Source organism: Strix aluco, chromosome 2 (genome assembly GCF_031877795.1).
Source record: "Strix aluco isolate bStrAlu1 chromosome 2, bStrAlu1.hap1, whole genome shotgun sequence".
Classification (NCBI taxonomy): Eukaryota; Metazoa; Chordata; class Aves; order Strigiformes; family Strigidae; genus Strix; species Strix aluco.
Window position 1 is genome coordinate 7,982,620 of NC_133932.1, and position 17,266 is coordinate 7,999,885.

The following is a 17,266-nucleotide window of genomic DNA, read 5'->3' on the forward strand; positions in this document are numbered from 1 at the left end:
GGCCACACAGGCTGCAGTGAGTGAGAAAAATCAGGGAGCAAAGCAGGGGGGAGTGGGGAACCCCACTCAGACGTGAGAGGGGTCACCGAGGGGTGTAATAGAGCGGCAACATCAGAGAGAAAGGAGAAAATTAGGTTTCCCAGGTAGAGGGCTCTTTATACAAGAAGACTCATTCTTGTGAGAACTATTGACTGGTACAGGCCTACACAGGGAGGGAGGTGAGAGATGGCTGGGGGTTTCAGACAAGGACGCTTGAGCCAGTGTCTCTAAATCCAGGTTCCCAGGGCTGATGCCTTCTCCAATGCTCAGATGCAACTTTGGCTGGAGAAAATGTTTTCAGGAGGAGTTCCAGCAGGTGCTGCAGTGAAATGATGCTGAGTGAGGGTCCCCTCATGGTGTGCTGCTGGATCTCGGAGGATGAGAGCTGGCTATGATGGTCTGGCTAGTCAGCAAGGGGTCTGGAAAGAGCTGTCCAAGTCTATCCAGGCTCTTTGCCCCACCACATCCTCAGAGAGACTGCTCCAGAGCCTGGCAGTTCCTGAACATCCTCCCGCTACTCTCCATCACCCCTTGGAGAGGCTGAGGAACCTCTGCTGCCACTGCTTCACCTTCTCCTCTCCCTCCTTCTCACTCAGCACCTGGTACGTCTCGTTTCTGTGGCAGCCGCGGCGAGACACCTGCAAGGAGAGCCTGAGTTTAGAGGACTGATACCACTGCCCATCCTTTCCCCAAGTAAGGAGGATCCCCATGATGGATGGCATTTAGAGGCTGGGATGATGGGGGCACCAGAGGGAAGAGGGGAGAACCAGCTGGGAAGTGGGAGTGAGAGGATGATAGCTAAACTGTGTGTTTCCTAAGATACAGGCTAGTCCTCTGTCCTGCTCTGATGTTCTTGGTTTTTATTACCACCTAGGAAGCATCCAGTAGATGGGGAAGACCCTCCCTTGTGGGGATATAGACCCTGATGGGTGGGAGGCTCCCCACAGCTCCTCTGTCTCCACATCAGGTAATGGTCTCAAGTTGTGCCAGGGCAGGGTCAGACTGACTCTTAGGAAGTATTTCTTTGCAGAAGGGGTTGTTGGGCGTTGGAATGGGCTGCCCAGGGCAGGGGGGGAGTCCCCATCCCTGGAGGGGTTGAAGACCCAGCTGACCCAGCGCTGAGGGATCTGGTGGAGTTGAGAACGGTCAGTGTGAGGTTAATGGTTGGACTGGAGTATCTTCAAGGTCTTTTCCAGCCTTGATGATTCTGTGATCAGTGACTGTCTCCACTGCCACCTCTTACAGTGTCTGTGCAAATCCCACTGCCTCAATTACATGCCAGCTGCACTTGGATCACTATTTGTCATCCCCCCTGCACAAACACACTCAGTTCTCTCCTTCTGGAAGGAAAAGCAGTAGGCCAGTGAGTCCTGCAGGGACTTGGGGCTGGCTGTGGAGGGACCAGCCGTGGAGGAGAAGGCTATGTAAAGGGCAGCACAGGCTGCTTCTCACCTTCTGGTTGTAGAGGCTCTGCTGGAGACACTGGTGGCTCTTGAACACGCAGTAGCTGGGGTGCTGAACTCCTCCTGAGTCACAGATCTGGGGAAATGGGAATGAAGGCCAGAGAAAGAAGAGGAGAAGGAGGGATGGAAGCATCCACTGGGCACCCACCTGGCGTGGGTCGTCTCCGTCTTGGAAGGTGGTGTACTCTGCCTTCAGCCAGAGGGTCACACGAGGGTCCTCACAGCCACGGGTCGCTATCCGGCTGCACCAGTACTCCATCCTCATCCCTCTGGAGAACTCCATGCCATAGTGCTCTGAGGTGTCTGGAGGGGTGGTCTGCAAAGGGGTGGGATAAAGAGAGCCATGTTTCTTCCTCCCCTTCCCCACCACCCAGTCAAGGCTCCTCCTCAGAGGCCAGCAGGACATGCATCACGCTTGGTACCTTGTTGCCTGCAGCCCGGCGCTGGGCTGAGATCTGAGGGCTGATGTAGGGGATGAAGCCGCTTGTCTCACAGTGAACACGGTTCAGGTTTCTGGTGTTCTGACACTGTTCCATCTTCAGCGAGCAGAAAGCACAGTCAGGGCACAGGTCCATGTGATGCCGCCCGAGGCTGTCACACACCTAGGGTGGATGCAGTGGGGAGGTCAGGAGGGAAAATGAGACTGAGGAGCTCCCATATCCCTCGCTTGGAGCTTGCCTCTCTGGTCACCCAGGTCAGCTTCTCCCAGGAGGTGGCACCTCTCTGGCTGTTAGAGCACTGTGGTCAGCAGTGCAGGGAGCCCTGCACACAGTAGGGATCAAAGGTGGACATCAGCATCTTTACCGAATCTCCGAACCCAAGGACTCTTTCTTCCATCTCCTTCCAGGCCTCAGTGACCACTGACAAGAGACAGTTTCCCTCCAGAATTGCATAGCACAGGATCATCACTGCTTCATCATTCTTCAGGGCTAAAAGGCTGACAGAGAAAGGGATGAAGGAAGTCAAGTCTCATCTCTTGTCACAAGTGGAATAGACCTTCAGTTAAATACTGAAAAGGGGGAAAACAATCCCAAAGCACAGCAAAAAAAAAAACCCTCCCAAAGAAACCTTGGACTTCTGGCCAAGCCACGTGGAGGAATGGGGGTGTCTGCAGAGTCTATATGTGCCTGTGTAACACAGAGGCTACAGGGAGCACGTGAGAGGGACGGGATGAGGAGCACAGCTTGAGGAACTTTCCCAGGGGCCCTGCAGCAGCTGCTGCATAGATTTGTCCATCTGAGTGCACACCAAGGAGGTGTCTGTCAGAGGTCTGCTGCGTGTTGACCATGGAGCAACCCCATTTGGGTCTGGAGTATGTAACTTATTAAGCCTCCCTCCTGCTTGAGTCAATGTATTTGACAGAAAGGGGAAAAAATTGGTAACAATGAACTAACTGTTCATCCCAACCCCCATGGGAAGCTAAAGGTATAAAATTTAAGGACAGTGGAACAAGGGCAATAAGAATATTTTACATCTTTTAGGAACAGAAGAAATTGTACACATGGTACAGAACTGTTACTAGACAGGGGTGTTATGAATTATCAGCAATGGTGCAGAAGAGGTAAAAATGCTGATTAAATATTTGCCTTCTATGTCTGGAAATAAAATAAATGATAAATAAATTTTTATCTGGCAGAAAGTAAGAAAAGGTAAGAGCAGCAATTGCTTATGTTAAAATGCTCTTAAAATCCATGCATGGGCTAACCTGCATGGAGAAATTTTCCTAAAAATAGCTGAAACTTCTTGGAGACCTTCAGATTATCCTTGAGAAAATAAAAAAAAGTGGTGGAGAACCTGGAGGAAGATCATGAAGATCAGATTTCATAAGGCCTGGAAAATTCCCATCTGAAGCAAGAAACTGAAGAACCTTTAATTAGCTGAGCAAAGGCACTAGTGGGTGGCCACTCAGTCAGTCTATACTTTTACCAAGATGGGGATAGCTGTAAGGCTCTCTTCATTAGCAGATGGAAGAGTAATGACGTTTAGTGACTGTAATTTGGTGTAGAGATCCATTAAAACCAGAAATTAGCTGCATGTTTCTGACACGGAGGGTATTTAGCACAGGAGCAGCTGATGGGGTGGTTTCTCCAGAGATTGGCAACTTCAAAAAGATATCCCAAACTTCTCTTAGGAGAAGGATCTGTAGCTCAGCCACATGATACTGGTTTTGCTTCAGAGGTCACTAGGCATGACTTCATGTCCTGTGCTGAGCAGGAAGGCCAGGGTGAGCGATCAGAGCAATTGCCAGGCTTGAAGGGTAAAAGAGATCAACCTCCTGCCATTAAGCTCTTGTGATTACACAGTGCGTGAAGAAATCAAGCTGTAAGAAGTGAGTGGTGTTCACAGATCCATGGACGTGTGAGAGGCGTAGACCGTATGCCCAGGAACACACAGGTTCTCGGCATTTGCAGTGGGCTTGGGTGTGTGCTCACATAGGAGAACGTGGGTGAGCATTAGGACTACTAACAGGAAGAAGTCTTGTGCACCTCCTTAACAGATCCCCAGGCCCTGCCACACACCGTGGATGAAGGAGCTCACAGCATGTGCTCTGCACTTGCAGCGCGTCAGAAACAAGTGATCCTGTACCCAAACAGTTCACACTATCCAGCAGCAAATGAGTATGTCAGGATTTCTGAAGGCATCTCTCTCACTTAGGTATTACAAGAGAACCTGGAAAACCTTAGTCACAGAAAATATAATGAGTGCTAGATTTTTTTAAAAGACATTACAGTCAAATTTGTTTTATCACAGTGCAGCAGATGCTGCTCTAGCCTGCACGGAGGCAAGCGAAGATGTTCCTTCAACACGCTGTCCTGTACTGTGCTGTGGACAGGCTGCAAATGGTATTCTGTGGATACAGACACGTGAACAAATTACCATGGTGCACCCCCACAGCACATCAATCACATCCACTGAAAAACCAAGGACAGCTGAAAACCTGGAAATCTGCGTATTGCAAGCCTGTGCATCTCTTACTGCGATACACCATGGTGTGACCAACCTGGTCAGAGGTTTGTGGAGGGAAGGTCCGAGTTCAGAGAGGACAAAAGAACGCCAACTGAGGACAGCGGTGACAGATACCAACTCTTTCAGGCAAAGCTGGAAAGATTTAAAATGTGCCAGTAAAAAAGAGAAGCAAAGCCCACCTATCCTGCAGAGAGCACTTCCAGAACCTGTAGATCCCTTATGTCCACTCCTCTATCTCACGTCTCCACATGATCCTTTTTATTTTTGGTTTTTTGTTTCCTCTGTAAACACTCAGACTGTTTAGGATACCAAGAAGAACAGGAAATTTTAAATTTAGAGCAAAAAGTCTGTGCTCATCCCACTTGAAAATCTTGTCTAAGGTTGTTCAGTTCAACCCCCTCAGCATTCTTCTGTGACTGGGAGCTGGACATTGCTGAGAGAAGAACCAGTGACAGCCCACAAGGCACACCTAGCATTTCTCTTCCATAAAGGATTGCTCTTTGTCTGGGGATTACCTAACCCTGACAATTTCTCTCTTAAGCAGTCGTAGCCCAGGAGAACCAGTGTTTGGTCCACTTTGCTGATAAATCTGTGACAGCCGAAGGGGTCCCTGCCACCACTCAGATGCTTGACTGCTTAGGCACAGTTGGATCTTTGTCTCTGGCTGGGTGATCTTGATGGGACTCACAAATGTCAACTAATAACCCTGACAGTATTCTCCAAACTCATCTGAAAGAATTTATCCACAAATATGTCATTATTGGCTATTGTTTCACTACTTGCTTGTTATTCCAGTGACACATTGTGATTTGATTGCTTCTTCATCACACCAGGATGATCAATCCAGTAAAGTGAGAAGCGCGTTAACAGTCGTTAAAAATGATATGAATAGCTCTGGTGTTCTCATCACTGAGGTATAAAGAAGAAGAACACTGTCCAACTTGGTGTACTTTTTTAAAAATAGCAGATAAATAACAACCTGAGGCTTAGAAAGCAACTGCTAATAAATGGGTTTAGCAGCCTTTGCTTTCTCCAACACACGTGCTGGTCCAACAAGTACAGCCCGAACAAGATACAAATAGACGATTACAGGCAAAAGGGACAGTACAAGGGAACTCGGCTCCAGTCTTTTCTAAAAAGAGCGCTTCCATAAGTAGATCATAAGGAGCGATAAAACATCTGCTGAGTGTTGATGACCTACTTGTTCAGAACAGACGCAGCCAGACATGGGTAAGAGCCTCTGCTGCACAGCAAACTGTAGATTTATAGACCGTGTTCGATGTGATCGGCTCATGCAGATCAGAAAGCCTCACATCCCTGCGCACCACCTGCTGACACTTTGCTGTTGGCCATGTATGCAGATGCACGTGAACTGTGTTCATAACATCCCCTCATCCCCTCAGGAAACTGAGCCACACCATCAGCCCGAGGTTAACAGGAAGTTCTGCTGCTCTCTGTGTCACATCCATTTCCTCCTCTATCTCTGTTCTCCATCTCTGCTAGGAGGTTTTCTGTCCCCACAGTTTCAAATTTGTCAGTTGGTTTACCACCTCTGGGTGAGTGAGATATACTTACATCATCCCCAAGTGACGGTTAGTTCCTGAAAGCAGCTGAGAGGTGTCTTGGGAAGGGGTCCCACACCCCATCCCCAGACCCAGGGATGGGTCCTGGGCTCCTCCCTCGCCCGCAGGCACCTGCAATCCACCACTGGGTGCCCTGGGGGATGTCCCTGGGTTCCTCTCTCATTGATGCCCAGCGCCCTGGCACCACAATTTGGTGCATCCAGCCACTCTCCCACTGCCTTACAGCAGTGCTGGGGCTTTGTGTCCCATCACAGAGGCATTGCAGGCAAATGGTATGCGCTCGGCAGGGTAGAACAGCACTGCTGCTGGTCCCCTGCACTCATTGACACGCTGCTGAGCTGTTCATGGATGTGCAGAAGTTCCACCATGCATCAGGGAAAGTGATAGGTCTGTCTAAAGCAATTTCCTAATGCAAATCTCTCCCCAGTTTAGCACCTCTGCATGTTAATGTCCTAACCGCTGCCCTGGAAAAACCTAACAGGTACTGGGAGGCAATGTTTCAAAGGGAATGTGAAAAAAATAATTAAGAAAAATCTGTGGGCCAAGGTCAGTAATTGCTCGAAGGCAAAAAGAGAAAACTTCAGATAAAAGCCTATCTTGCTTTAGCATCTCAAGATGTGGCGCAACACACATAGAGCCTACTTCAGCGGTGTCTCCGAAGAGTGCTGGTTAACAACATCCACTTCTCCCTCAATGCAGTGACAAGGATTTGGGCCATTAACTTTCAGCTGCTGAACCTCCCTGATATTGGCTGGCTGTGTGAGGTGGAGTGAATACCTGAGGCAAGCAGAAAAGAAGATAAGGAGCGAACAGCAGCTTTCCAGCACTTTATAACTTCTGATTTAGGGGGGTTGCTGCAGGAAACTAAAACCACTAAGGAAAAAGCGTTCTTAACAGCTTCAGAAGAGAAAAAGTGATCTTGGCCTGCATGCCAAGGCAGCTGGCAGGTTGGTCAGGTACCTGACAGATCAAACCCCAACACAGGAGCTATTGGGAGAACAGGAACGTAACACCTGCCCAAGGGCTGGGGGAGCACAGACGGTGGGAAAAACTGTATTTCGTAGATACATCTCTCCTGCTGAGCTGCATGATATTACAGCCTTTTACCTTTTTTCCCCTGGGACACTGAAAGACCTCTGCTTTGGAAGTCCCAAAAGCCTGGGAGCATGTGAACTTCTTCTAGCCTGGTGGCGAGAAGACAGCCTGCCTCATCACGACTCCCCTTTCACAGCTAGCCACGCACAGTAGCAGTATAGAGATACTAAATTGGGCCCTGGCCTCACTGAATGTCCAAAAGATACCTCTACATAATCCCCAAAGTGACAGCTAGTTCCTGAAAGCAGCTGAGAAATGTCAGGGGAATGGGTCCCATCCTGCACCACCAGACCCAGGGTAGAAAAGTAATTGTGAACGAGCGTTGATAATTCAAAAAGAGTGTTCTTTCTGGGGATAGTATTTTTAATGAAGGGTCTGGTCTTAAAATTAAAGCTGCCAGGGATGAAGTATGTAAGCACCACATGGATTGTTTGGAGGGGTAAAGCAGGAGGAGGAGGGTGCAGCCGCTGGGAGGGCTCGGCTCAGCCTTACTGGGGAAGCTGGGCTCACGTGAACCACAAACATCCACGGGCAAATACCAACAGGATGAGGTCTGTATCTGGGACAGCCGTGACGCTGAAAGGGGTGTAGGGGTCGTAGTGGACAAACAACTCAACAGCGGGAAGCCCTGGGAAAAAGGGCAAACGCAATTCTGGTGTGCAAACAGAAGAGCAGGGAAGGGAAAGGAAGCTGACCTCCTTCTGTGTACCCAACTGCTGAAACCCATCACTGAATGGTGCACACAGAGCTGGATCATGTGGATGTTTTAAAGGGACACTGAAAATTGCCGCAGAAAATGAGAGTTGCATGGGCTTTACAATGTAAGAGCTACAGAACTCTTTTTAGCTTATTGCAAGACTGAATCATGGTGCATAAGTAACTTTGAGGAGAGGAAGCACAGGGAAATAAATATCTATTTAATCATGGGGCAGAAAGCAGAATAAGGACTAAAAATTGAAAATAAGTGCAATAAGAGACATTTTTTCCCCCCATAATGAATCGCTGCTGGCAGAAAGACCACAAAAGCATGCTGCAAATTCTTCAGCTTGTTATATTCCTACCTTTGCCCTGTGTCTCTCTAAAGGTCACAGCTAGCTTTGCCAGGTACTAGGAAAGCTAGTAGAGCTTCCAGAGCAGCTGCCACGAGCAGGGATGAGCGAGAAGGGATGGATGTCCCACTGGACATAAGACCCTGGGGAAGACACACAGCCCTGGGTTTGGTGCTCGTCACAACCGTGCACACCTCGTGTTAAACCAGATGCTGAACGGCACCTGTGCACACCGACCAGTCCCGCCCAGCACTGCTCCTCTTGCTGGAATGGAAATGCCTCAAAGCATTTTTCCCCATTTTTAGGTCATGCTTTGAAGTCCCTTTGTGAGGAGGCAGGATGTGGCGAGGAGCAAAGCTGACAGGCGCGGTCTATCTCACCTTTTTATCCTCACTTGAGTTTAAGCTTTGCTTAGCATGATTGATGGGGCTCGGCTGCCAGGTTACAGACACACAGTCAGCATTAGTGTCTTTGAGAAACTCTGCGGCAGAATAGCGAGTGTCATCTGCAATCACAGCAGTCCCTCAATAATCCCAATATAACTAAATCAGAGCAAGGCTCCATTCCAGAGGCAGGGAAAATGAACATATCCTCAACGAAACAGAATTTTGACTTAGTAGAGTACATACACCAGGAAAAATTTGCCTGCCAGTAGAAGCCTCTACAATATTAGGAAGGAGGATGACATAAGTTACAGCCTTGCAAGAGAACAGTTATAGCTCAACAACATGATGCAATTCATTTTTTGGTGCAGAAGTGAGATCTCTGGCTCAACTGTAGTAGTATGCAGTGTTTTTAATAGAAACCACAGATGTGCAATCATGCACAAAACCTGTGCACTTGCAGGACCACTAGCTAGCAACAGAGCAAAACCAAAATTACTTCTGCATGAAAACCACATCCAGACAGCATTTTTTTTTGCTCTTGGCAAGCAAAATAATCTTTGCATCTCAGTCAAAGCAAGTGGTCCTCAGCCACAAGGTACTAAAGCATCAAAAAGTAAATTTGAGTGAAAACATACGATACTTTTGCAGGTCTTTTCTGTTTGGGCTCACCAGCCCCAGCTGCCTGAGGACAGAGGTGAATGGATCCTGGCAAATCAGCTGAGAAGAGCTCAAGTTGCTCGGCCAGCTCCTAGAGCATCCCTAGGCCAGAGGAACTAAGAAGGGTGCATAAAAGGATTGCAGCAAGCCAGACTGTCGCAGGGCCCTTTGCTGAACTGGCATGCAGCTGCTTTCAAAGCCAGAACAGCACACCAGAAACCCCTTAGGAAGAGCAATGCACAGATCCAGAACGCAGAGAGGTGCACATGCCCGAGAAGAAGTAGTGGTCCTGCACAGCCAGGAGCAAGGCTCTGTGCTCCTGTCTCCATTTCCTAGCCTGGGGCTGCTTTTGCTCTACCTGGGTGAGGACGGAGCACTCCTTGGAGCGCTCCTCGGGTCAGACTGTCTTAAGAAACATCTGCTTCATGTTGCATGCAGAGAGGTGAGGAGCACAGTGAGACACATGTTTCCTCCAGCATCCCAAGGACCCATGTTTGCAAGGAAGCGACGCCTGCAGGTCATCCAGACTCCTGGGAGACAGGAGTTGGGAGGAGGATGAGTGCAGAGGTGTCTGCACACTGCAGATGGCCACAATGTGGGGATACATGTGCATGGGATAAAGCCCTGCCTGCAGCTAAGGTCCAGCCTAAATGCACTTTGCTCAGGACGCAAGGACAGTAACACTGTTGGGCGCTAGTAGTGCTGGGTCACCCTCTCGCTGATCACTCTGTGCTGGAGTCGGGGTGTCTGAAGGGTTCCCTGGGTACATTCCTGCTCTGCATGGGATGGTTTGCTCCACAAACTTCCTGCCTGCGCTCAGGCATGAGTGCCGTGGGGCTAGCAGCCAGCGTGCATGAGGACAGCCCTGTGTGGATGGCAATGTGGTACCCTGCTGAGCAGGGGGATGGGTCTTCCGCTCACCTGCCACGGGGGGCCATTTCCTGCACCCCCTTCTCGGTGCTGCCTGATGTGCTCCCAGGGTCTTCCTTGATGCTGGAGTTGAGAGAATAGCCCTTGGTGCCCAGGGACTTCTCCAAAGAGAGGGCCAAGCGGATCAGCTGCCAGATGCTGCTCTGCAGGCGTTGCTGCCAGGACTCCTCTGCCTGGGCAGGGGATCCCAGCCTGGGAGGCAAGGAGGCAGGGGGAGCAGTTGGAACTGGCAGGATTGGTGGGAGCACAGGCAACTTCCCGTTCTTTGGGGGTTTCGGCAACCCTGACATGGGCAGAGGGACCTTCTTCGGCAGCGGTTTCTGATTCGAGAGCGCATACGAGAACTTCAGGAGAGCGTCCACGTTGGTGCGCAGCAGGGTATCAACAGAGAAGCGAGAATCCTGAGCTGGAGTTGGGGAGAGAGTGGGACAGGGCGGGCTTTCTGAGGCCAGTCAGAGAGCTGCTAAGGAGGAAGAGTAGCTACAGGAGATCAGCAGGTGAGCAGGGGTGCCCAGCGCAGCTTGGTGCAACCGTACCTTCTTTCACAGGGGAGCTTTGGCCCCTTGTCCAGGAGTCCACAGCAGGGGGGTGCTCTGTCGAGAGGTTTTTTGGAGGAGACAAACTTGGACATGGGATTCGCTGAGCAGAGGAGAGAGGGAGAAACATGAGCCCTGTTGTGTTATCATCCCTTCCTCCTCACCCCTTCCATCTCCCTAGAGATGGTCCCCCCCGCCCTGTCCCAAATCCTGCTCCCCACCTTGGTGTAGAAGTGGCGCTTCACGCAGCGGTACTGGGCGAACTTGCAGAAGGTTTGAAACCACGGCGCTTCTGGGAATTCAGAGCAGACCGGCCCTGGAGAGGGGTGAGAGAGAGATGGGGGCAGGCTGCAGGTTTTGGCATCTGCCCCCTTGGCCTGGGCGCAACAAGAGGTGGGGACCTCTCAGATAGCTGTTTTCAGAGCGGCTTGTGGTCGAAGGGAAAGTGAAAGCTCTCTGCACCCAGGTGGAAATCACAGCCTTGTGCCCTTATAGCTCCCAATCCCAGGTGTCACATGCACTTTCCACCCAAACCACCCAGGGTTTCAGTTTGTCCTTCTGCCTTTTTTCATGCAGTTATCTTCCCTTTTATAGAGACCCAAACTTCCTATTTTCAGGATCTGATAAGGACTCTGTTATTAGTCCTTGAAGGGTTTTTTTTTAAAAAAGACAAGTAGTGATGTAATGGGTTAAAAAGATGACCAGACCAGGGCTGGGAACACCAGAGGACACAATATCTTCAGGGAAAAGTAGTTTGACATTGATTCCAGCCATGCAGAGGATGAGATGCTGCTGACAAAGCCTGTGGCTGGACACACATGCACCATAGTCTTAACCAGCACTGCTGACACTACTGGCTCAAAAGCTGCAGCTCTTCCTGCAGCGATTGCAGGGTAGCTGAGGTCATGCAGGAGAGCTGAAAACCCTGCGAGATTTGGGAAGGGGGGTAATCTTGTGCTCCCTCTGCTCTGTGAGTGCTTGGCCAGCCCTTGGCACACGCTGAACAGGTCAAGCACTAGCTGAGATGGAGGAGGTTAGCAGTGGAATTGTACACCATCTTGTACACTGTATGCACTTCTCTTGTGCTGAGCATACGGCTTCACCAGCAAAAATAGAATTTCAGGTATCCACTGGTATCCCTGCACAGAAGAATGCCCAACTTGTAGGGAACACAACAGATCTCCACCCTGTCCTTTGGTGATGCCCTATGAAATCCCTCCAGGATGTGGGGGACATGGACTTGGCAGAGCTGCAGAGTTACTCTCCATCACACAGCCACTGCTTGCAAAGGAGCGCTGCTGCCCTTGGGCAGGGTTGGAAGCCCAACCATTGGCTAACCCCAGCGTTAGCCTGGCTCTCCTGGGCCAGGACTGCATCCCCAGCAGCACATCCAGGCCAGGCTTGGAGTTTTACAGCTTACTGCGTCCTGTCACAAACCATTCTTATGAAGATACAGGAACTTCCATTTTGTGGTGGGGGGAGAAGAAAAGCACATTTTCATTCCAACATCTGGGAAATGAAGGAAAACTTGATACATATAAACTTTCCCGTGGGGTCTCTGCATTTGTCTTGATTTTCACCATGGCTCAGCTCTCTCACAGCCTGTTGAGCACTGATGACATGGTCTGACAAGCACCTTGCCTCCTTTAGCAATGATCCCCGTTTGCTCCTTTCTCTCAGCTTATCTCCCCTATGGAAATACTCAGCTTTCTTTGAATCCTCCGTCGTTCCTGTCAAGGGAAGCTCTTCCTAGCACCTAGTTTAATCAATACGATCTTTTGCCTATTTCCTCTGCTCCTCATGCCCATGTGTTTGCTGCAAACAGCTACAGCTTCTGCTGGGTGTCAGGAAGCCTCTCCCTTGGGCTTTGTGGCCACCTTCACCTGCAGGAGCTCCCAGCATGGCGGGGGTGGGAGGCAATTAATTAACAATTCCCTCATCACTAAAAGATGGAACCAGCCAAGATATTTGCATACACTCATCAGGAAATATCCTCCTGTCTCTCATCTTCCACAACAAAGAGCATTGAAAGGCTACGTGTAGGTTTTCTTTGTTTAAAACTCAAGGTAACTCAGCACTGCACCTGAAGAGGCACAATTAACGCTCATGAATATCTTGAATATCTGGATGTAGACAGCACTGCCATTCATCTGTGAGGACCGTAGAAACAAAACATGTGAGGGCACATGCTCTGTCACATCCACTCAGCCTCTTAGCCTGGCTGCAACATGTGCCAAAATAGCCCCAAAACTGGAACAAAGGAACACGGAGGGGAATAAAATCTTTTGGATGGGTCTGTCGGGGTGAGGGATGGAGGAAAAGAAGGCAAAGAGGGCATCTTGCAAAATTGTCCCATCTCCTGGCATTCCCAGGTGATCCCACTCTTGGCAGCTGAGCCTCTGAAGGCAGCAGCAGTGGAAGTGTGGCTGGATATGCCAAAGAGCACTGCCAGGGCACTGGACATCACCGAGAGAAGAACCAGGGACAGACCCCAGGGGCACCTAGTGCCACAGCATGGTGGATGGCAGGTGCCCACAAGTGAGGGAGGAGCCCAGGACCCATCCCTGGGTCTGGTGATGTGGGGTGGGACCTGTTCCCTGACACAGCTGCAGAAACAAGCAAGAAATAGTTGCCCTCAAGCTGCAGTCCAAATAAGCACAGTTGGCTGATCATTCAGTTCATTGACGTTCATAGCTAAATATAAAGACATATTTTTTATGAGAAAATTGTTCCTATTTTTTTTCCTCTGAAGAAAAATACAACAGAAGTAGTCCCAAGTTTTTCAGCTGCACAGATATAATTATGCCACTTAAATTCTCTGATGCAGGGGTGCAGGGAAAGTATGACTGCAGTGATTTAAAGGGTGCTGTTGCTATGGCGCTTTCTGAACTGGGATGTTTCTTGGCTCCTGAAATGTTAAACACTTAAAGAAGCAGCTTATCAGCTCAGGCTTTCTTAAAGGCCCATGAGAGCCCATGAACCAAGCTTGTGTTAAGCCCCAGATCAAGCTGGAAGGAGCTGATTGGGTTGTAAGAAGAGCTGTTGGGAAAAGATGATGAGCTTCAGAGAGCTTCAGAAAACCGGCCTGTTTATTTCTCCACCAATGGAGAAACTGAAGAGCTCAGCGAAGGGCCACCAAAGTGGCCATGGCTTTCAGCCCATGACCTATGAAGAGAGGCTGGGGCAGCTGTGCTTGTTCAGCTGGGTGAAGAGGAGATGGGGAGGTGAGCTAATGGCAGCCCACAAGGACCTGAAGGAGAGCTACAAGATGACAAAGTCAAACTACTCTTTCATTCATTCTTGCTTGTGCCAGACAACACAAGAGGGAAAAAAATTGCAAATTCCTTCTTGGGAGGTTAGGACTGGCCTTTAGGAAAAGTTTGTTTCTCCAGGAAAGCAGTGCAGCATTGGAAGGGGTGCCCAGAGAGGCCACAAAACCAAACTGCCTTGCACAAAGCCAGAGTGCTCTAGTGCTGGGAGTGTCCTGCTCCAAGCTGGAGTTTGGGCTGGAGACCCTTTCCACCACCATTCCTGCAATCCTGTGGCATTTGGGGCAGAGAAACAGCTGGAACTGGACCAGCTGGGGCAATACTGGCCTCTGTCCCTGGATGTGGGGTGATGTCCCTACCTTCGGGGACATGGCCATGGTTCTCCTTCTGGTCCAGCTTCAGGATGGTGGGGCTGAGGCAGCCATGTGCCTGCCGCAGCTGGCAGGATGCATTCGCCTTCCAGGGGGGTTGCAGGCTGGCAAAGAAGATCTGGTACTCTCTGTCTGACAGCGGGCTGCCCGGAACATGAGGCACTGGTGGAGCAGCAGAGGGCATCAGCAAGGTCAGCAGCCCTGTGGGAGAAGGCAGGCTGCACTTAACCCTCCTGAACGGGGGCAAGCGGTGGGTGGAAACAAAAGACTGGCTGGTGGGGCGGCCTGCTTCCGTCTGCTGGTGCTGAGGGGGGCACAGGGATGAGCTGGCCTCAGGTCTTCCTCCATCATCCCTGCTTGCAGGGCCCTGGGGGAACCAGGAGCTCTGGGGCAAAAGGGGGGGAGAAAAAAAGAAAAAACAGGGAAAAAAAAGGGCGGGAGGGGGGGGGGGAGAGAGAAAAAAAGAAAAAAGAAAAAAAGAAAAAAGAGGGAAAAAAGAGGAGAAAGAATAAAGGAAAATAAGAAAATTAAAAATAATAAAGAAAAAAGAAAAGAGAAAAAGAAAAAAGAAAAAAGATAAAAGGAAAAGAAGTAATTAATAAAGAAAAAGAAGAAAAAGAATTTTAAAGTTGGAGGTTTTCGTGGTTTGAGTGGCAGTTGTTTCAGCTTGGTTTGGTTTGGGAGAGGGATCATTTCGTTTTTTGGTTGTTTGCTTCTTTGTTTTGTTCCCTGCAAAACCCCAGCCTTCCCCACCCGGCAGGCCCCACTGCCCACCCCTGTGAGCCACCACCTCCACCACGCCGGGGGCTTTGCCCTTCCATGGGAACATCCGTCCATCCCCTGCGCCCCCTCCACCTCTCCAAGGTGGCCCTGGGAGGGTGGGTGTTACTCACCGATCAGGCAGGGCCATGGTGCCATGGCTGCCAGGGCCTGGTGGCACTGTTGGAATGAGGAGGGGATGACATCACAGTTGGGGTGATGGGGACGCGGTTGCCAGGGGGTGCAGTGGAGGGTTGCTGAGGCACAGGCTCGTGCCTGTGGGGGTGTGAGGGGAGACAAGCACCCCATGAGGAAGGAAGAAGCCAGGCCCATGGGGACAAGGTGAGCAGGAGCCAACCTGGGCCCTTCCCCCTCTGCCTGGGGACATGGTGGTGGCTGGCAACAACCTGCAACAGCACTTGAGGCCTGGCCAGGCTACCCTGGGCTGAGGGTACCCCAAAAGCATTACCTTTGGGGTACCTTGCACCCCAAAGCGTTTTGTGCCCTTCTGCAGGAGAAAGGGTACAAAATCTGTTCCACCTGCAGGAGATGGAGATGCACCTGTGACTCCCAGGGAGAGTCCAACTTGCTTTAGGACATGGTGGGAAGTTAGCTTGACCTCTCCCCGACAGCCATGCCACTTTCTGAACCCCCAGCAAGTCACAGGAGCACCTGCTGCTCTTCCTCTGCCTGTGGCGTGGGTGCCCTGAGTGCTGCTCAGTCTCCTTGGGCAAAAGCAGGAATGGTGTCATCAAAGGAGGCTTTGGAACCACTGGTGTGGAGGTGCCCAGAGCCCCACAGGGCTGGTTTTGAGGGACACCCACACCCACATGCCCATGCCCGGTTCTTACTCCAGAGACCGAAGTGCAGGGCACAGACAGAGCCACCCACGTGTGGGTCGCAGCCGACACAGAACTTCCCAGGGCTGGGCACTTTCTGATGTGAAAGGGAAAGACACGACCATCACCATCACGGGCAAGCAGCTGTCAGGGTGGTTGGAAAGAAAATGCTTGGCACAGCAGCTCCAAGAACTGCAGCCGTAAGCAAAATGCAGGGTGGTATAGCAGCTTTGTGTACCCACCGCATCACCCCACAGCCTCAGCTCGGCTGCGAAACGACACCCTTGCAGAACTGAGGAGGAGCTGCAGGCAAAGCGGACAAAGTTTTCAACAGTGTAACAGGATGCTACTGAAGAAGTCGCTTCTGTCGCAAATCCTGGGAGATTCAAGCACCTCCGCTGTACGCAGCAGCTGCGGGGAGTGCTGCGGCTGTGCTGTCAGTGATTGCAAGGCTGACACATCACCTGCCGTACCCTGAGTGGCCATACAGGCTATTGAGGTGACAGCTCAAATCACTCCAGCCATGCAGTCTATTCAAAAGGTGTCTGGCATGTGTCCTTGCAAGAGACAAGCTATAGTTTGCTCTAAGGTGTTTTGTTGGAAGGTAACGCTTCTGAGAAGCTTGAAGCCTGACCATTTAACAACAGCATTGAATCTTAGGATGTTTTTGCAGCTTCTTAGAAGGACAGTGAGCAGGAAACATTTTCCAGCTCGCTCATTCCCCTCACATTAAAACAGGCAACGCTGCTGGAGCTTGCAAGTTTTAGCCAGTTCCTAGTCTTCCATTGCTTAGCTTGAGACATATTGCTTATCAGCTGGTTTTAGACAAATCCAGGGCCTTCAGCTCCTCAACTCTGTTACAGAATCACAGAATCATCTCGGTTGGAAAAGACCTTGAAGATCCTCCAGTCCAACCATTAACCTCACACTGACCGTTCTCAACTCCACCAGATCCCTCAGTGCTGGGTCAACCTGACTCTTCAACCCCTCCAGGGATGGGGACTCCCCCCCTGCCCTGGGCAGCCCATTCCAACGCCCAACAACCCCTTCTGCAAAGAAATACTTCCTAATATCCAGTCTAAACCTTCCCTGGTGCAGCTCGAGGCCATTCCCTCTTGTCCTGTTGCTTGTTCCTTGGTTCAAGAGACTCATCCCCCCTCTCTGCACCCTCCTTTCAGGGAGTTGTAGAGGGCCATGAGGTCTCCCCTCAGCCTCCTCTTCTCCAGACTAAACCCCCCCAGTTCCCTCAGCCGCTCCCCATCAGACCTGTGCTCCAGACCCTGCACCAGCTCCGTTGCCCTTCTCTGGACATGCTCGAGTCAT

General features: G+C 50.6%; 1 protein-coding gene across 1 annotated transcript; it reads right to left on the reverse strand.

Annotated features, from left to right (window-relative positions):
• Positions 1-246: 246 nt before the first annotated feature.
• Positions 247-17,266, reverse strand: ACRBP (acrosin binding protein). The gene is made up of 10 exons (XM_074816695.1): positions 17,210-17,266; positions 14,334-14,730; positions 10,927-11,021; positions 10,706-10,808; positions 10,161-10,575; positions 2,307-2,439; positions 1,925-2,104; positions 1,651-1,818; positions 1,492-1,578; positions 247-677 (listed from the first exon to the last, which is right to left on the reverse strand). The coding sequence occupies exons 1-10, from the start codon at positions 17,264-17,266 to the stop codon at positions 564-566; spliced, it is 1,749 nt and encodes a 582-aa protein (XP_074672796.1). The 3' UTR covers positions 247-563.